The sequence below is a fragment of the Phasianus colchicus genome, chromosome 2 (genome assembly GCF_987193195.1).
Source record: "Phasianus colchicus chromosome 2, bPhaCol1.hap1.1, whole genome shotgun sequence".
Lineage (NCBI taxonomy): Eukaryota > Metazoa > Chordata > Aves > Galliformes > Phasianidae > Phasianus > Phasianus colchicus.
In genome coordinates, this window is record NC_143437.1 from 58,099,976 (window position 1) to 58,121,066 (window position 21,091).

A 21,091-nucleotide genomic window follows, 5' to 3' on the forward strand; every position below is an offset into this window, starting at 1 on the left:
GCTTACAAAAGTCTGGTAAAGAGACATGACCAATTTTTTAATCACAATTCTATACATTCCATTTAAATATGCACGAGTAATGTATTTACACTGAATGCAAATTTTGTCGCAAATAAACTGAAACTATGATTTTTTCAGCAATCTTAAAGCCTATTCTCAAATTCGGTTATCAAAACATAAAGCATACATCAAACAGCTGCATATTTTTGCTGTTTGCAGGCTTTGATATGTTTACCCAACATATCAAAATCCAGAAACTTATTTGCATTACATTGAGCTGGCACTGCACTGCACCCTCCCTTTGCTCTGGTTTCAGCCCAGATGGGGCTAATAGTGCTCTGATGTTCAGTTGGTACTGAGGAGTTGGGTTGAGCCACTTGGTGGGGCAGAGGCAGAGCTGTTGCCATGATGGCACAGGGCTGGGGTCAGCCACAGTGTCCATGTCCAAGTGGGGGGACTCAGGTTGGACATGCCTGCATTAAAGCATACCTACGTTTGAGCTCAGACTGATCTATTTTTATGTCTCTGCTTCAGGGAGATTTTATTGATCAAAATTATTTCACCATTATTAAACCATGTAGTTTACCTGGAGTTTAACAAATCCTATCTTTCTAAAAATCACTGGTGGTTTTTTTTGGTTTTTTTTTTTTTTTTTTTTTTTTTTTTTTTTTTTTTTACAATAGAAGGTTTTATTATTTTAATACTAGAGAATATTCATTTGAGTAACAAGCATTCACTGGATTTCTCCCAGTCTATATTTGTAAGTTACCCTACAAACTTTACTGTATTTTCTCTCTCTCATCTTTGCATCTCCCAGTTTCTTATCATCTTTTACCAAGTCTGCAAGACCTTTAGTCCATAAACGAATTAAAAACATGAAATAAGCTATTATTCTAGTAATTATTAATGAGTTAGCAATTACTCAAAATAAACAAGCCACTCAGAAAGTTGTGTTGCATTTTCTCATCTCAGGATGAGTGATTCTACAAAAAATGCAATAGGTAGCCAAAGTAAATAAATGTTTGGGATTTAAACTCTTAGTGAAAAATGATTACAAGTAGTTCTTCATTTAAATACTTTCTATTAAGTATTTCAGTCATGTGAGCAAGGTCTTCAAGTATAAGTTCCTCCACCCCCAAGACAATGATCTGCTGAGAACTTTCATTTCCCACTCTCAAATGCAATAAGAGAAAAAAAAAAAAAAAAAAACTTACCGAGTTATATAATATAGTGTTGCTTCTCTCCTGGAATCAAATCTACTACTGTCCGAAAATCAGCTACCAGACTCAGTAAGAAGGCATGTTTGGATCGCAAACACCATGACTTACGTATACTATTTTCCTTTGCAACACTAAAAGAGTGCTTTGAATTAGAAAACTGTGTGCACAGTCCTCCTCTCATAATTTGGAAAACCTAACAGATCTGCATAGAGATGAGTAGCTCTCACCTCTTTAGAAAGGATTACAATCAATAAGTTATGGATTTTAAAGAAAAAAGGTTATTTAATCAATTTGAAAGACTGTTGTGTGTAACATATACTTTGTATACTGTCACTTCATTGCATTTCAAGTCCTACAATTCAGACAATTTTTTTTTTCCCCAGAAATCACAGAAGACATGCCAAGATAGTATCAGACTAACTACACAAAAGAAATTCTAATTCCAACTTGGACCACAGAGATGCACCAGTGAACATCCTTTGACTTCTTTTTACAGTAATGACAGATTGTTGTGTTATAAATAGCTTTACAATTGCTTTCTCTTTGGTGCACAATTTAAAAGCACATTATTCATTTCATGTGCATTCTGTTTCCTGTAATACTAAACATCAGAAACTCAAGCTCAGTAGGAACTGTCAACTTGAAACTATTACATTTCCCATTTCTCAGGTAAATATTAATAGCAAATATTGTTAAAATGCAATTAAATTACTGACTTAAAAGTTTAGTTTTGTGATATTTGAACAAAATATTGCAAAGTCTGTTCTCATTAAAAAATCATTTAAAGTTGACTTAAACTCTAGATTCTTTCAAAAGTTTTCAAATACTATTGCATTTGTGTATCAAATGTTTACACTGTTCTTTCTTGTTACATATATCTACAAGTGTATGTTAGGAAATGCTAATCAATAATCTTACTTTATAGAACCATGGAATATCTTGACTTGGAAAAGATCCACAAGGATTATTGAGTCCAACTCCTAGCTCCACACAGGGCCACTCAAAATTCAAACCCTATATTCACAAGCGCTGTCCAAACTCTCCTTGAACTCCAGCACTTAGGGCCATGCCCACTGTCCTTTAGGAACCTGTTCCATGCCCACTGCCCTGTGGCGAAGAACCTTTTCCTTACATCCAACCTGGCCCTCCTGTGACGCAGCTCCATGCTGTTCCCTTGAATTCTGTTCCTGTCACCAAAGAGCAGAACTCAACACTGCCCCTCTCCTTCTCTCCTGAGGAGCTATAGGCTGCCACGAGGCCTCCTCTCAGCCTCCTCTGCTCTGGGTTGAACAAAGCCAGGGACTTCAGGTACCCCTCATACATCTTGCTCTCTAGACCCTTCACCATCTTTGCAGCCCTGCTTTGGAGACTCTCTAGTAGTTTCATGTCCTCCTCATATTGTGGTGCCCAGAACTACACACAGCGCTTGCTCTGAGGCATCACAGCACAGAGTAGAGTAGGACAGTTACTTACCTCTCCTGGCTGAGAGTGCTGGCAAGATACAATTATCTATTTTGGCTGCTGGGACTTATTGCTTACTGCTGACTCAGATTCAACTTGCTGTGAACCAGAACCCTCAGATTACTTTCCACAAGGCACCTCTCCAGTCTCTTGTACCCAGGCTGTACATGTATTTAGGGTTTCCCACCCCAGGTACATAATCTGGTCTTTGCTCTTATTAAACTTCATGTGGTTGGTGACTGCCCAGCCCTTCAGTTTGTCAAGATCTCTCCTCAAGGCACCTCTACTGCCAATGGAGTTGATAGCTTCTGAAATTCAAGGCATGCACATTGTATTTATTTCTAAATTATTGGTTAAATATTCTTGCCCTCACATGGGCTACTTGGGTTTAATGTTATTCAATCAAATGTAAAAAAAAGACAAAACAAAAATCAACAAATTAGATGTGGATCTCTGTCCAAATCTCAAGTCTGTCTTTTGCATAACTACCATGAAAGAAATGGTCTAACTTAAATTTTTGAACCAACTGAAAGCTTATGCCACAATTCTTGAAGACAGTTCATATTCTAACCCTTCTTAGCAGACACAAATAACTTTTTAGGCTGTTATACCTTCAAAACACTCAAAAAAGGAAATTCACAGGCAAAAGTTAAAAATTCAATGGTAGAAGTTATTACCATTATTTCTGTGAGACAAATCATAGACAACAAGGTGATATCCACATCCACAAGCCCATAGGACTTCCTGAATCTGCCATCATCAAGTGTGCCATAGAGAATCAAGAAAACTATTAAAAAAAGGCTAAAGGGAAAGCAATGTACGTCACAATCCAGAACATCCAGAACATTAAGTGGTGACTATTTAATGATTGAAATGGAACACTAAATTAAATTAGACAAAAATTCTTAACCAATCAAACTGATCCAAAAGATATTGGCTTCAGTGGAAAGTTCTCTAATAACAAGCATCCTTTATCTAAGGATTCTGTTGGCGGTTCACATTACTACTCTCTGAAAAATAATAATTTGCAAGTAAAATGGAAAAGGAAGATGAGAATAATCCTACCCTGGTGGGGACAGTTCAAAAGAAACTAGGCTGATTATTTTCTACAAAATGAAGCTATTGCACCTGATCACACAGTTTGACCCAGAGTGATAACAACCTGGGAAGCAGAGCATACTCTTGGATGTAATGACTGCATCTGAAGCTTTCTTTTGCGTTCTGGGCAAAAAGATCACCAAATTTCCCATTCATTTTTGTGCATTTTGTTTTCATTGGCTTTGCACACTTCTAAAAATGAAGATGACAACAAAATGCTTTCATTTTGGAACAATTCATATTATTCAAAATCAAAACCTCTTATTCACTGTTTTAAAAAACTGGAATAGTTTAAGATTACTGTTATTGTCCCTGTTCATATGTCCAGTTAAGAAAAAGTTGTTCACAGAACCGTATTTTGGAGTTTCTGATTCTGGCTTCATTTACCATCTACAACAACATTCTTCGCTTAAACTACAATGATGGAAGAACCACTTTAAATTTCTGTACAGTTTTATCCACAAATAATAGATTATTTCCTAGTTTTTTTTTTTCTATCACCCCTTTTTCGCAATATATCAATAAAATACTGGTACAGAAAAATGCCATGACTTCAAATGTTCTAAGGAGAAGTACAGAGATGCATATCAAATATGGGGAAATTAAGCTAACTCATGCAAAATGCCTTGGGTGATTCAATGAGGGAAAGGAATGAGATATTACTAGTATTACTTTTTACTGATTAGCTCTTTTCTATATCACATCCAATCGAAAATGAAACCCTAACATTGTAATTCTTTGGAAATTGGCAGATTATTATTCTGCAATAAAAACAAGAATTCTGCATACAGATTGGGCTGCTCAGAGGATCTAGTGAAAAACAGTAATTATAAAAATAGCATCAATACTGTTATCTGAAAACTTGTTCAAAATTTGATTGAATCACTGTGTATACACCATTATGTACAATCTATATAGTCTCTTACCAGGAAAAAAGTCTTAAAATTTTCTGTCTGAAATGGAATATATTTCAGTTCTGTGTATTTCCAAGAATTCTGATCCTCTGCCCTCTTACTGTTGACAGTCTGAGACTCAGATTAAATCTAATTATGGGGACAAGGGGAAAACTGAACTTAAAAATTCATTTGCAAGTCATTTTTTCTCCCTTCCTTCTCTGTGAATCAATGAGACTATAAAAGAGCAGGACAAGCAATATGGTATAAAAAGAAGAAAACTAGCAAAAGAATGTTGGGAAGTAGCAGAGTCCAATGCTCCAATCATCATTGGTCTGACATTAGCTTACAGGACAGAAAATTAGCCAGGGCATAGAGAAAGGCCAAAGGGAGCTGAGGTATATAACACAGAGAGGTATTTAAAAAGAAGCAGAGGAACAGCAATCAAGTGGCATGTCAAGTTAAGAAAATAACAAAGCACTATTGCTAAGGATCTTGTTGCTATTTATTTTCTTTACATGGTTAGTACGCCCTTTGAATTTCCACTTGACTGAAGAAAGTAAAGACTAATGAATGTGTGCACATGGTCTTTTTAACTATAGAAACTATAGTATTTTTTCTTCTTTGATTTCACGTTTACATTGCTACCATCACAGAAGAAGCAGAACATGAAGTGTTTGAAGGAGCAACACAAGCAGCTTTGATTACAATATCATTCTCACCACTTTAATAATAGCAACAGGAAAACTCATTTGTAGAAAAGGAAGGAGAAAGGTTACTTAACTCCCACCATAACTCCCTAGCTTTAGTGCTAGTGCAGGCTATGTCAACATAATAGACAGGAAGAACTTCCTTGTTAAAAGAGAGAACCTTACATTATGCTGTTCACACAGAAAACATTTCCCAAATTCTTTTAGTCTCTAACTTTGAACCTTTCTGAAATATTACTATGCATTTCTACTGATCGATAAGTCATCCCAAAAATCCTTTAAAAGCATGATGTATTAGTGTTAGCATCTCTCTGGAAATACTGCCAAGTACTTTCCATTTAACATTATTCATGGTTAATACGGAAAAAAAAAAAAAGAAAAAAAAGAAAAAAGAACTAAGGAAGCTGAACTGAAGTAAATCCACTACGTAGTATTCTCTCGGCTCAGGAATTCTTGTGCGAAATTTCCCCTCACCAAATTTGTTAAAATAAGCTGCTAGTTCTACGTCTCCTCGCTATGAAAACATGATCTTTTGTGGGCTGAATTCTTTGACAAAACAAAGGTGAGGTTTTATGCTGCAGAAATTTTAGAAAAAAAAAAAAAGTCTTGTGAAGGCCTGCACAGATATAGGTGAGCACTCAGGAAAAAAAAAGAGATAAAACAGTTAAATTTAACACCAGGCATCACTCTGGAAGGAGAATCATGCTTTTGATATTTAAACAGACATGTGAGGCAAAAACAGTCCATTTAAATGATATAGCCAGCATAGAATTCTCATTTCTATGTATTCAAATACCTGCACTGCATTCACTGCTTTGGCATCTCAGTCGTTTAAAAACTGTATTAAAGGTGAGAAAAGAATAATTGTCAGAGAATATTACAAAGCAAAGAAGTAAATTGAAAACAAAAATGACTTTAAATAAGAAAGTCATAGAGGAAGTACATATGAATTGGTGAAAAATATCATCAAGAGTTAAATAAGGATGGAAAGATCTCTAAAAGAAAGGAAGCAAAGTGAGAATTTTAACACCCAAAGAGGGAAAGGAATCCATTGAGACACAAATGGTGGAGAGTGTAGTACAGAGTTTACTACTTTTTCCTGGAGAAATCGTTAAACTTCAGTGAGCAACAATATTCAGCTGAAATCCAAAACAGCAAGTATGCAGGAAATCAAAACCAGAAAAAAATTAGACCACTATAAATCCATGCACACCTCAAATTCTGCCTCCTCATCTCAAAATGAGCATATTCTTCCTGGAAAAAGCTTAGAACAGGACAATATGATGAATAAATAAATGGAATAACTTTTATATTAAAAATCAACAGTCTGGTAGGACCCTTCAGACTGGAAAATAGTTGATTTAAGTATAAATCTGTAAGATATCACAAAGAAAGTAAACACATATTGAATGTTTACAAGTTCACATAGTTGAACTTTTAGTCGAAGAACTGGGATTCATCAGTGGAAAACACAGGGAACTGAGAAGATGAAATGAACAGAGATGATCCTTTGTACAGCAGACCCATAGAATTAATTGCTATAGAACGCTGTGAATGCAAGAACTCTGGAAGGACCTGAGGTATCAGTGGAGAAGTATTTGGAATATGGATTCACTAGCAGTATGATTTCCACATCAAGATGAGGAAATCCCATGAACTGACTAAAGCTGGATATAAATTATAGTTCTGATGTATGTTATTTTAAAATCCTTTTCTCGTGCTCTGAGAGACTGTGGAGCCTCCTTCCTTGGACATCTTCAGAAGCCATCTCAGCAATCTGCTCTGGGGGCCCTTAGATGATCAGGTCTTCTACCAGATAGACCCAGAAGTTTCTTTCTACCTTAATCATTCTGATATTGCCCTAAAATCTCCCAAATAGTGCAGATATTTTCCTCCTTGTCTGCAAGAAAATTAAGATGAATATGCTCTTGAAGAGAGTTGAACAGTACAAGGAATATTAAGTTACTAAATAAGTGAAGTTACATCTCAATTTAATGGGATAGAAGTCAAAAGTTACTGTGCATATCAGCATACATCAAGTTAGAAACTGATGCTCAGAATTCAATTATAAAAATGTTTTGACTGTAGCAATTTTTTTTCCCCTTTTTGCATAGATATTTTTTTCCTACACCAAACAATAGGGTTCCTGCTTGAAAAGCAATTATAAGATTACTATTTTGGTAATCTGCCTCTCCTGTTATCTCTAAAGGAACAAACATGAACCTTTTTGGGTGGAGTTCAAAAACACGTAGGAAGGGTTTTTCAACACTGTTGTCCTGTTCATCTAGTCTCTGCAATGGGATTAAAAAGAAGTACATAAAAAAGAAATAAAAACTGCATAGAAGTATTAACCTGAACAAGAACTTAAAGAGAACACCTTGCATCTGATAATATTGGCAAGGGCAATATTACCTCCATGTCTCCACTGAGAGAATTTTCCATTAGCTATATACACCTAGAGTTAAGTTTTTTGAATGAAAAATACTGCTCACTTTCAACTAATTCAGCTTCTACTATCTTAATTCCCCCTTCTCACCTTATATCTTCCAACCAAACTGGCAAATCATGCTCAGTATCTGTAACATATGTAACCTAAACTCCACCCATATCTATTAATATACTACCCATAGGAAGGAAAGCATTTCTGCTCATGAGTTTACATAACTACTGTGCAACTATAATGACTACAGTTATTGAAAAACTCCATAATTATTGAAAAATTCAGTAAGCACTCTATGTATTGAAGCTCACATGGATTAAACAGTCAATTGGCTACTACAATTAAGATTTTACATTGAGAGAATTCACACATTCCTCTTGGCTTTTATACTTTCAGAAAACATTAATGTGAAGAAATTCAATGTTTTCCAGAATATTAGGGATTTTTTTTATTATTATTTTTTTGGTCTTCTTTTCTTAAAAGCAACTGTTTTTTTTTTTTTTTTTTTTTTATCAGATAAGTTAAAAACTCTTGTCCCTGTCCTCACTGGATTTGGCTCATGTCTTTTTGCTCAGCATCTCTGTATGCTTGAAGAACACTTTTCTTGTTTTACTTACTATCAATTGTCTAACAAACCACAGTCAGGTAGAATACTTTCTAACAAGTTACAGCGGTCAGCTTGAGCACCTGAAGTCTTTAGAAGATCCAGTTCTGAAACAATCCAAACAAGAGGGGAGATTCTCATGCATCAAAGCACAAAAGCATACAAGCTCAATAAAGTTTTTACTAAAGAAATCTCCATATACCTCACAGAAAATATATTACATTAAAAGTTAATGTCCAGAGGCTTACATCTGCCCAATCATCAAGATACAGAAGCTTTGACATGATTTTTTTTACTAGCATAATAAGAAATATTCTAATAAAAATGGCATAAAAAACTAGATAAGAGGCTTCTGCATTAAAACAAAACAAACAAAAAAAAAGAACGAAAAAATCACTACAGTAACCCACTTAGCGATAATCTGTGAAAATAAAACAAGTAGCACTCCAAAATGGTGCTTATGTAAAGATGAAAACATCACAAAATCCTTCTTTTCCTTAAAGGAAAAGCCTCATCCTACACTTTATAAACAGCACTTTCTCAGTTAGTGTAAAAAAAAAAAAAAAAATTACTTTTAAGGTAAAAAAAAAATCAATTCTATTATATGAAGGGATCGCTCAACCTTTAACAAGCACTTTCAGTTTTTTTTCTGGCTTGAGAACACTAATTTTTCATGTTGAATTAGTAATTCTGAAAACTTTTACATTTAGATTTAGATTCTGATGAGTATCAGAAACATGATCTATGTTATGATGTGTCTACTTTTGCTAGTGTGATCTAAAGACACACTGATGTCTCCATTCACTTTTTTGTTTGTTTTTGGGCAGTGCTTAACAATCTCTGTATTCAAGTCTGCACTTCTGGGAGAAATTCCCTTATTTCAGAAAGTTTAATTTCAACACATGATTCTACGATTCTTAACATTCAGAAAATTTCATTACACATTTTTCTCTTAAATCATGAAAATACTCAAAATAATGCTATGCAAATAACTTAGTCTACAGCTTGTTTATTCACATGTGACAGAAAAGTTAGGCTAATCTGAGAATAAATGCTGTAGTGTGTGTGTGTGTGTGTGTGTGTGTGTGTGTGTGTGTTATTGCTTGTTGTTAAATTGTGTCCAGCTGAAAGAATGTTTGCTGTGCAAATGTTGACAGTACTAAAAGCCCAAATTATTTTGCTTAAAATAACCTAATCAAGCAGGTTGCTGACTAAAATTTTAAATGAAAGTATACATGAAAAGAATATTTTTCTTTTTCTTAGACAGCAAATCTTAAAGTGAGTGAACATAGAGTTTGTTTTGGTACTGGTTTGCTGACACCTCCTACTGCAGTTCATCAAGCTTCCTGAGCAGATGTAAGAATTGTGTGTCTAAATAACTCAAGGTTTTTGAAGGAAAGGTGCATAACACACATTTCATAACTCCATCAGTCTTACAATTTCTCTGTAATATCTCGTGCATAGAACAGAAATAAATGATATGCAAATGTGGCTCCACTGGAAGACCAGGAGCCAAGAAATATCTCCTCCAACACTTTATTTTTTCACATTTCATTTTTGAAGAAACATAAAAGAATTATTCTGTGCTAATGCAATGTATTTTATAAGGCTATCTATAGCTACATAAACAGCTAAATATAGTGTTGTACTTATGAAAGAAATATTGTTTAAAATGTAGGATGATTAATTCATGTGAAATTCCTCTGGTCATAATAAAAGCAAAGCCTTGGAGTTTTAATTTCAATACACTCTTTCTCTATTAGGGTGATATCTCAGATAACATGTGAGGTAAAATTAATTTAGAGTGAGGCTTACATCATATGGTTTTCACAGACTATGCTTATACATAACAGTTGCACTCTTCTGCATGGAACTGAACAAATTATTTCTTCCCTCCCCTCCAGGTCTTCTTCCTGTTTAAGGAAACTGTTTAGCAGAAGCTTACTATTTATTAAGTTCAGGGCAGAATGCCAACTCCAGCACATAAAGACAAGTTGAAAAAATGATTAATTGTCCACTTAAGATAGGAATTAACTTCTACTCAAGTCAACATTTCAATTAAAGACATATATATGTATGTATGTATCTATGTATCAAAGACATATACAAATGTACTGAATAAAAGCCCTTTACAGTTTCGCTTTGACAGTGAAGAATACAAGGAGGCACTAGTTAAACCAAGAGACTGCAGACTAGTGAAATCCAGATCCGCATGCAAGAGTGACAATTACATCATGGATTCATGACATAGAATTGCTTGAGTTAAAAAGAACCTTAAAGACCACCCAGTTCCAATTCCCTGTCACGCACAGGTCTGTAACCCACCACATGAGGCTGCCCTGAGCCCCCCTCGACCAGGCCTTGAATGTTTCCAAGGACAGGACATGCACACTTTCTCTGGGCAACCTGTACCAGGGACTCACCACACCCTGACTGAAAAATGTTTTCCTCACATCTAATTTAAATCTCTCCTATTGTAGTTTAAAACTCCTTCTGCTTGTGCTATCGCTATCTGCATTCAAGTGATACACACACAAAGTATTTAGAATATCTTGTCTGTTTATCTACACGAGCACATTTTGGACCCAAACTTACATCTTTTTAAAGTGTTTCAGGAAAATATTTTCCTTTAAAACTGTTTTAACATTTTTGCAGCTGGTGTTAGAAACTGTCTGTGAACATGAAAATAGAACACATACCTTTATCCAGTACTCAAAAATATCAATAGCAATTTTGCATGTGAATGTTTCTTTGCACGTAGAGGAGAAAAAGAAAAAAAGAGAACAAGTTTGTATGTCTTTACTTGAAGATAAACTATTAAGGAAATGGAACAAAAGTTCAACAGAAGGATAAGTATTGAGGCTAAAATTTCACACAGCATCATCAAACATCAAAAAATCTGTAAACAAATATATACTCCAGATCTAAAACACATTTAAGTTAAAGAATCATAGCACCCTTAGAGTTGAAAGAGACCTTAAAAGGTCATCTAGTCCAACCCCCTTGCAATGAATAGGGACACCCACAGATAGATCAGGTTGCCCAGTGCCTGGTCCAGCCTTGCCTTGAAAGTCTCCAGGGACAGGGGATCTGGCATCTACCACATCTCCGGGCAACTTGTTCCAGTACCTCACCACTCTCACTGTAAAATACTTCTTCCTTACATCTAATATAAATCTACCATCTTCAAGCTTGAAACCATTTCCCCTTGGTCTATCAACACAGATCCTGCTAAACAGGCAATCGCCTTCTTTCCTTTAGATACTGAAAGGACACTATCAGGTCACCTTACAGACATCTCTTCTTCAGACTGAACAGCCCCAGCTCTCCTGGGAGGACAGGCTAAGAGAATAGTACCGTCCCTTGAAGCATTTTTATGGCCCTCCACTGGATGCGCTTCAACAGGTCTGTTTTTCTCCTGTACTGAGGGCTGCACATCTGGACACAGCACTCCAGGTGAGGCCTCACCAGCACAGAACAGAGGGGCAGGATCACCTGCCTCAACCTGCTGGCCACACTTCTTTTGATGCAGCCGCCCAGTTGGCTTTCTGGGTTGTTAGGACACATTGCTGGCTCATGTCCAGCGCCATCCACCATTATCTCCGAGTCCTTTTTGTCAGGGCGGTGCTCAATCTTTTTGGTATCCCAGCTTGTATTAGTAGTGGATATTGCCTTAATTCATGTGCAAGAGCTTGCACTTGGATTTGTTGAACTCATGTTATTTTCTTGAATTACTAAATAATGTGAAAAGTATTGGAGAAAACAGAGTTGTTCGAATTTGGTACACATAGCTTTCCCTGTCTTCACTGTAAGTGACTGAAATTACTTTATTTTCAGTTACAGTTGTTAGTTGTTACATTTGCATTGTAATAGTATCAGAGGCCAAGTCCTTTCAATTACAATTCCTTATTCTCACCTTTATCGCATCTTTGCTATTGTTTCAGTTAAATCTAATGATTTATGGCCCATGATTCACGTGCCTGGACTCAGTGATTTAGCAGACGTTCACACAGGAGAAGAAAGAATAGGTATGCACAGGGGCAGAGGATCAGCTACATTGCAGTAAATTAAAATCTGAGTATAATCCTTACCATGCAATATCCTAACTTATACACAGGGACTGAAAGAAAAATTCAAAGAAAAGCTGACTTCATCGAGTCCAGGATTTTTCCCAGTATTGTCACCTTGGCTCTCAAGTGACAGCATCTGAAGCTAAGTATAAGTGCCTAGTTCTACCTCTTTCTTCACTTTTTTTTTCAACTCTTTGTTTACTTTGTAGAGCATAGTTAGAGTGTATATCTTGCACATTTGTGCAGCACCATGCAAAATATCATTTTTACAACTGCAAAATAAGCTACTCTCCAAGCTTATTGGTATGTTTTCTCTATGCAAGACTAATACTTGCCAATTAAGCCAATACTTTTTTATGCCAAATTACTGTGTGTGATATAATATCTGATCTTACCTCTCCATTCTCCAGAGGATGGATTTTAGAATAATAAGAGGTGCATATAACTTCATCATCTTTTATATAGGATGGAGTTCCAGGACGAGGATGAATGTTGTAGCGTGTCAGGCACTCACTATCTGTAATAGCATAATACTGCCATGGCTGATAGTCTACACCATCCAGAGAACGCTCTAATATCCAATTCCCAGGTCGAGGTGAATTAGCTGCTTTCACAATAACATATGCAATCTGGAAAATCTGAAAAATAGAAACAGCGTTAAGATATATATAAAGATGAAATTAAAAACTTATTCAAATTTCTTAATACCTACAAAACTAAGAACATGAAATATAATAGAAGTTCACTGGTTTGTTGTTTTTTTCCCCCTAGAAATGCAATATGGTCACACATTCTATTGAAAATCTTTAACTACAGAAGTAAACTCTCCATTATCTTTTCTGGAAAAAAGATTTGTTGAATGAGAAAAGGATAAACTTTGCAAATAGAATTTCAAAGCATTTTAAATATAATGTAACTTAGTAAATAATTCCTGAACTGCAGTTTCAACCATATAGTTGCAAAGCTTACGTTCATATATTTACAATTTGAATAAATGATTTTGTTTCTGTTTATGTATTTATACAGATACACTTTCTGCAGTGTTTGAGAGGTACTAAACTGTGCTGCAATTTTATCGCTCTTAAGTAAAAACATAGGTTTAAGCCACTGAAAAGTAATCACATCTGACTGAAATAATTCCATAAAACATTACTTATATCACGTGACTCAGCACAGTAGCTATAAACAAATTCTATAGGGTAGAGATGCATTAAATATCACTATAAACAGAATGCAAGCATGTAGTCAGTGCTCATTATGGCCCATTTTGCACACCTTTTCAATTGATTTATCTAGGTTTGTTCCTATTCATAGGTTTGCTGGAATGCAAGAAAAACAATACATTTTAAATTCCAGAATGATATATGTTAGTGACACAGTATTATTGTATTTTTGCCAAGTAACAACTAGGTGTTACTGAGGTAAAACTGAAGCTAAGGAGAGGAAGCAACTATTCCCATAGAAAAAAAAAAAAGAAAAAGAAAATACAGCAAATTTATATTTCTAAGATGCAACTCTATGAGACTTTATATGAGGATGCCACAGCTCATCATGAAAATAATAGCATTGATGTAATAATTTAATACTTAATATTCCCTATGTTAGAGAAAGTTTTGATGTTGTTGAGCTCGTGGCTGGAAATGATAAGGTTGAATCCCTATGGGTAAGGCTCAGGGCCAACAAGGTGAACATGTTCGTGGGGGTCTGTTATAGACTGCCTAACCAGGATGAAGAGATGGATGAGGTGTTCTACAAGCAGCGGCAGAAGTCACACAATCACCAGCCCTTGTTCTCATGGGGGACTTCAACTTCTCTGACATACGCTAGAAATACAATATAGCATAGAGGAAGCAATCTAGAAGGTTTCTAGAGCCTATTGAAGATAACTTCCTGACACAGCAGGTAGGGGCACCTCCCCTGAAGGTTCTCTGCTTGTCCACTAGTGGGAGATATAAAGGTCAGGAGCTGTCTTGAACAGAGTGACCATAAAATGGTAAAGTTCTCAAATCTTGATGAAGTCAGGATGGGTCTGGCAAAAGCACTACCTTGGACTTCTGGAGGGCAGACTGTGAACTGTTCAGGACACCGGTAGGGAGAGTCAGTTGGGATTCAGTCCTAAAGGGTAAAGAGGTCCAGAAAGGCTGGTTGCTCCCCAGTACAGAAGCCTTAAAGGTGTAGGAATAGGCAGTTCCCCCGTAGCAAGATAAGCCAGCAGGGAAGAACATCAGCGAGGATGAACAGGGAGATTTTCCTGAGGCTCCAGGAGAAAAAGAGAATCTAACTCCTGTGGAAGTAGGGACAGGGAACTCAGGAAGAGCACAAAGTTGTTAGGATGTAAAAGAGAAAATTATAAAGGCAAAAGCCCAGCTTGAACTTAACTCAGCCATTAGGAGAAAAAGAGAACAACAAAAAAAAGCTTTTTAAAAATATATTAACAGTAACAGGAGGACTAAGGAGAATCTCCATCCTTCACTGGATGTGGCAGGGAAAGTGACTACTGCGGATAAGGGAAAGGCTGAGTTCTCAATGCCTTCTTTACAGCTGTCTTTAAAAGTCAGATCAGTTATCTTCAGGATATTCTACCACACAACTTGGAAGCTCAGATGGAGAGCAGAACAAAACCACCCACGATTCAAATGGAAATAGAGACCTACTATTCCACTTGGACTGCCACAGGTCCATGGAGCCAGATGGGATCCACTTGAGGGTGCTGAGGGAGATGGTGGAGATGATAGTTAAGCCACTTTCTATCAGCATTCCTGGTCCAGAAGATTGGAGACTTACCAGTATGACTCCCATCTACAGCAAGGGTTGTAAAGAGGATCTGGGGGAGCAAATTACCAACCTGCCAATCTGATCTTGGAGCCAAGGAAGGTTATGGAAGAGACAGCCTTAGAGAGATCACACACCACACAAGGGACAACTGGAGGAATCAGGCCTAGCCAACACAAGTTCATGAAGGGCAGATCCTGCTTTGTAAATCTGATCTCGTACTATGATAGGCTTGCCTAGTGTATAAGGGAAAGGCTACCAACATAGACTTTAGTAAATCCTTTGACGCAGTCTCCCAGCAATATTCTCCAGAGGAAGGCTGGTAGCCCATGGCTTGGATAGGTACACTCTTTGCTGTGGTAAAGAATTGGCTGGAGGGCCAGGCCCAGAGAGTGGTGGTGAAGAGTTAAATCCAGCTGACAACCAGTTATGAGTGGTGATCCCCAGGGGTCAGTAATGGAGTTTAAGGAGATTGAGGCTAGGTGTTAGGAAAAACAACTTCTCCTAGGAGTGGTCAGACAGTGGAATAGGCTGCCCAGGGAGGTGGGAGTTACTAACCCTGAAGGCATCCAGGAAACATTTAGATGGTTTGCTGATGGACATGGTTTAGTGGGAAATATTGCCAATAGATTAACAGTTGGACTGGATCATCGTAGAGGTCTTTTCCAACCTTGGTGATTCTATGATTTTCTATATTGCAAAGCTGAAAGATTCAGAATTGGTCCACACTAAGTCTGACACGAATGTTTAAATAATTAGTAATGTTGTTTTAAGAAAATGTTACAGTAATAATTGAAAGAAACAACAATAGGGCTCATATTATCACTTATTATTTCATAGATATTCCTTTTTCTCTTAAAAAACTATCAACATATTTTCCGTTGTGGCCACAGCTAACTAAATATATTGTGTCACAGTCAGAAACACTATTTATGGTACACAAAAAAGATGTTAATATTCAACTCCAAACTGTTTCCCTTCACCCAATTAACTACTTTGAAATGAAGGAGAATAACTGTAATGTTTAAACATCATTTCCTGGGGAAGGTAATAAGCAAGAGCTATACTTTAAGGATTCATTTACTAAGAGTTATTTTCTACATTGTCCTCTACCTGTAAAACAAATCCATGAGTAAATTGTATGTGTATTAGAATGGTCCAGTGAAGCGTCCAGTGAAGCCACAAATTAATTCAGGTTCAGTCATTCAGATTAGAGACTTCATTTCAGATTACTTTAAAATTTTTATTCTAAAATGAATATTTTAAGCATTCCTTAAATGTTGAATGGCTACCAATCAAGGATAAACTCCTTGCTAGGGTTTCTCCAATGGAGGATTTGCACTTTAGGACACCGCTGACAACAAACTTTTAATCTTAAATGTGCAGACATTGTTTCCTATATGAAAGCTCTAAAATTTCCAAAGCGACACAAAAGATTCATTGTTAAATGTTTTTTGGCCACAAGTAATGTTTCTCTCTTAAGACTTCTCAGATACCTTGGCTCAGTGGAGCCAAGCATCATAACCAGCAGGAAGTTCTTTTCTGTTTGTGTGCTTTGGTATACCAAGCTATGAAGGAGAGTGAAACATCTTACAACTTGTTTTCAAATTAGAGCCCTATTTTAGCAATTTTTCATGTACATTCTGGCTTGAAGCCTCATTTCTTACTTTAAGATACCATACAGTTAGACTGTAATTTATACAACATCTTTGGCTTCAATTATTTTTCCACATACTCAGTGTGTGGTTTTTTCCTTCACCCTCTAACAAAACTTAAAAAAAAAAAAAAAAAAAAAAAAAAAAAAAAGCAGAAACAGCAAAGTGCAGGTCGTAGTGGAGTGGACATTATTTCATTATTTTTCTTTATATTTTTCTTTATCTAAACTTGAAAAGGAAAAAAAGCTTATTAAATTAAATACAATAGTACACATGAAAGGTTGTTTTTATCCTCGCCTGTTACAGTTTTTGGTCTGATTCAGAGCACTTTTATTGTCTTAACCTCTCAGAATTCTTGTAGTGGTTTCTGCAATCTTCAGCCTAATGATTTGTGGTATTCTCTCTTCATGTCTTATGAAGAAGCATAACAGAAATGCTGTCTTCTATAAAATAAAATAATTTCTTGCACAGAGAAAAAGAGCTGGAATTGAAGATCAGATTATAAAACTCAGGTATACTGTTAATGTTATTTGCAGTCAAGAAAGGATGAGCAACCATCAGAAACACACTCTGGATTATATTTTTTATCTTTTTCACTTAATACTGGATTGAAGAAAGTATAGGAAGCAAATTCATGCTTCTCTGAAGCCTTTTCTTTGGGGAACAGGCAGAACTAGTAGACTTTTAGCCAGAATCAAGATGACAGTTGTCTCAGCTTAGAATCAGGGCTATACTCATTACTAACCACTCAATGGAAGTCCATGTGTTAATGTGCACCCTAAAGCAAACTGACGAAAAGAACTAGTGAAGATAAAGAACAGACTAAAATTCATTACAACAAACGATGGTTCTTATAGCAAGTCTATGCCATAAATGAAACAAATGGAGTACTGTCTTTTGACAGGCACATGAGTAACTTTTCATTTACTTCATTTGGAGCTGCTTAGCAAAAACACGTTTTGGTTATTATAACACAATCAGCTTGAGCTTAGTGGCATAAGAATACTAATATGAAAAAAGTCTAGTGTATCACTGAGCTTTGTTCTATTTGTTTTCACAACTAAGAAAAAGTGAAACTGCTCTTCTTTCTGAAACCAAATTTCTTAATAAATAGTAATACTGAGTTTTTATTCCCACAGAGTAATTCATGGAGGATGTATACTTCACTTCAAATAGCATCCGTAAGACAACACTTGTCGAATAACCTAACTGTATAATCTTAAGAGTACATCTGGCTTCGTGCAAGTCCAGTGGAAAGTAATCTGAAGATCAAAGTCTGTTGATACAAATGTGATAATGGAGCAATACCAAGCTGTCTGGTGGCAGTAATAGTCCATTAACACAGCTGTCAAAGTACAGCTAGTGCTTTTTTTTTTTCCTACTTTGCTTACATGATCATAGTGCAATTACCAGAGTGGGAGGGAAATAGTCTAAATAGTCCTTTGAGCTATTCTCAAATAATAGACAACATAGTCTTTGAGAAACAGAATGAGTCTTGGGTCTCATTTTCAGTGGTAACTGTCTCAGCAGTGAGATCTATAGAGCACAAATTGTGAAGTACAGTTCCATAAGTTACAGCATCGTGTCTTTTTATGGATGCCTCATAAGACATAGAAAACTGCATCCTGCTACTCTGGGTAATTTGCTACACTAATATTATTCAGATAAAGCTGAAGTGAATCATTAGTCTGCAAAGGGTTAGCTAGTGAAGCAGGAAATCTCATTGTGCCTGACTCTCACCTGCACTGATATTTAAAAAAATAGATCCTTCAGTTAGAAACGGTTCATATAGGTCAGAAAAACATCAGAAAAATAATACAGTACCATACAACTCTATAAATTATTTTCAGTATTTCCATTTCATTTTTCAAACAGAGGATAGTAATGCCTCTAGGGGAAGCTTCCATTAGGAACATGGTATAAAATGTGTCTACTTCTTTACCATATCTATATGTTTGAACATTATTACAATTCAGAGGTAAAAAAATATATATATTCTTTATTGGGAAGTGTGCAGAATTTGGGCAAGGGTTTGTTTCCTCAGAGAGTGTCATAAACAACTGACAAAACCTGTGGCCCTAAACTTTTATAGGTTCTTTTAACCTGTCATTTACAAGTGCTGCTAGGGATGACAAAGTGCTGCAAACACCTATTGTCCCAATGTGAAATCCATCTAGATGTGTCAATTAAAAGAGCTATTTTGGAATATCTTGCAGACTAACAAGGCTTATTGGCTGAAGGTTCATATAACTTATTGAGAGATGCATGGGAAAGAATGTATATTTGGGCTGAGTCTAACTTAATATGGGACAATTTAAAGGGATTGTATAAATGGGTGACACAATGGAATGGTTAGGGGAGGGACCACAGGTGGGGGAAGAGTGAAATCAAGGTAGTTGAGGGAGGAATAAGTGCAAGACAGAAGTAAAAGAAGACAAAAAGGACCATTTAATGTGACTAGCTATGTCTCCCTCTCCTCTGCCTTGTGGCAGTCTGAACATGAAGACACAGAGTCACTGCCTCACTTTTGTCAGACTTCCATGTTAAATAGTACCTAGCATGACCAGCAATCAAACATCACAACTGTTACACAGGCATCTCAAGTTAACTATCACATTCCATTTGGAATAGCCTTCTAAGTGCTTAAGATGGGAAACACCAACAAAATACAACTACTTCTGCTAATGAACTGAAGTGGAGGCTTTATGAATTCTAGAAACAATTTTCAAGTGACAGTAGCAATTCCTTCTGATTCTATATAGTCAGTTATACTTCAATTTACATATGCTGCTATGGATTATTGTTTTGATGCATTTTATTTTTATTTATAACAGATGGTTTTGCTGCAATAATTATCAAATGATTGGCTATTTAAAAATAATTAATCATTTTATTTTAGTCTAACATCCAACTTCAAAGGAAAGCCTTATTTAGAATTGGAGTGGCTCTACAAGTTTCTCAGACTACCATCCATCATTCATCTCTATCACTGTCCTGAAAGACAGTGATGTTGGTTTCAAACATTCTGCTCACATTTAGAAATACTGTAATTGAAAATGTTGGCATAGCAGGATAAAAAGGTGCCTAGCAGGATTCAGCTAGTACCAATTTAGAGAACTGAACACCTCCATACAGTGCTGCCTTCTAATGACAGTGTCTCTCATGATCATCAAAGCTGCTTCCAACAGACATTGCTACCAGATGGGGAATTTGGGCTGAAAGATGCGTATACCTGATTCCAACACCACAGATTGTGTTTTTTTTCACCTTAATGTTGCAAACAGTTTCAGTTACTGTCTAGCAGGGCATCATCTATCTCAGAAAACAAACAAGAACATCATGCAAAAAGCAGGATGATCACATCACCCTGTGGGAAAAACTGAGAATCATACCACACCACAGCATATCTTCTGAACCTAAAAAGGAGGGTCCATCTCCAAAGAAAACCCAGCTTTAGAAATTTACATATTTTCTCAGTGGAGAAAAATTGAGTCAGTCCCATTCAGTTAATACCTTCAAAACTGTACTTTCAACAGACATTTTAGAACAGTTTAAAAATTCTGCTTTGAGCCAGGCTTTCTCCTTCTTCTTCATAACATTACTACAAGGGAGACTCAGGTTCCTTTAAAAATATGTTGTTCTTTAGAAAAAAAATATTTTATTAATACCTCACCATTTTTGCTCATGAGTAAATGATGATTGTAATATATCATTTTAAAAACAAATGTTATTAGAACAGTGCACTTTATAAGATGTCAAACTGTAAGGCTCTCAAGTTGTCCAGCAATTGAACATCTGAGATATATTAAGCCAAACAGGAGTCAGTACCTGTAAAGTTGCTGGCAATGTCAGCTTTGTTCTTTGTAATTTTCTCTGTCGGTGTTCTCAATTACTCATTATTCAGTTGTTTGTGAAGGCCTGAAAATGAATACCTGTTTCCTGTTGACCATATTTTCTGCTCATCATTGAGCTACTGTATGCCAGAACTGAAGGCTAAAATCAGTCATCTCTTTTCATAGTACTTTTAAATAACAGCAGAAAGCAATTCCCTTTCACTTCATTTCCTAAGGCTAATCACTTATTTCCATGGAGAGACACCATGGTGAAGAAAGGAAAATGGATGAAAATGGCAAGATTCAATCTTTTGGCCCTCAAAGTTAAACACCAG

At 36.1% G+C, this 21,091-nt stretch overlaps 1 protein-coding gene across 2 annotated transcripts in view; it reads right to left on the reverse strand.

Annotated features, from left to right (window-relative positions):
• LAMA2 (laminin subunit alpha 2) overlaps positions 1-21,091 on the reverse strand; it is a 335,772-nt gene that overhangs the window by 229,122 nt on the left and 85,559 nt on the right. For both annotated transcript variants that reach the window (XM_090135808.1, XM_090135806.1), the window contains exon 4: positions 12,892-13,134. In XM_090135808.1, the coding sequence (XP_089991934.1) occupies positions 12,892-13,134 (243 nt within the window). The remainder of the gene's footprint in view (positions 1-12,891; positions 13,135-21,091) is intronic.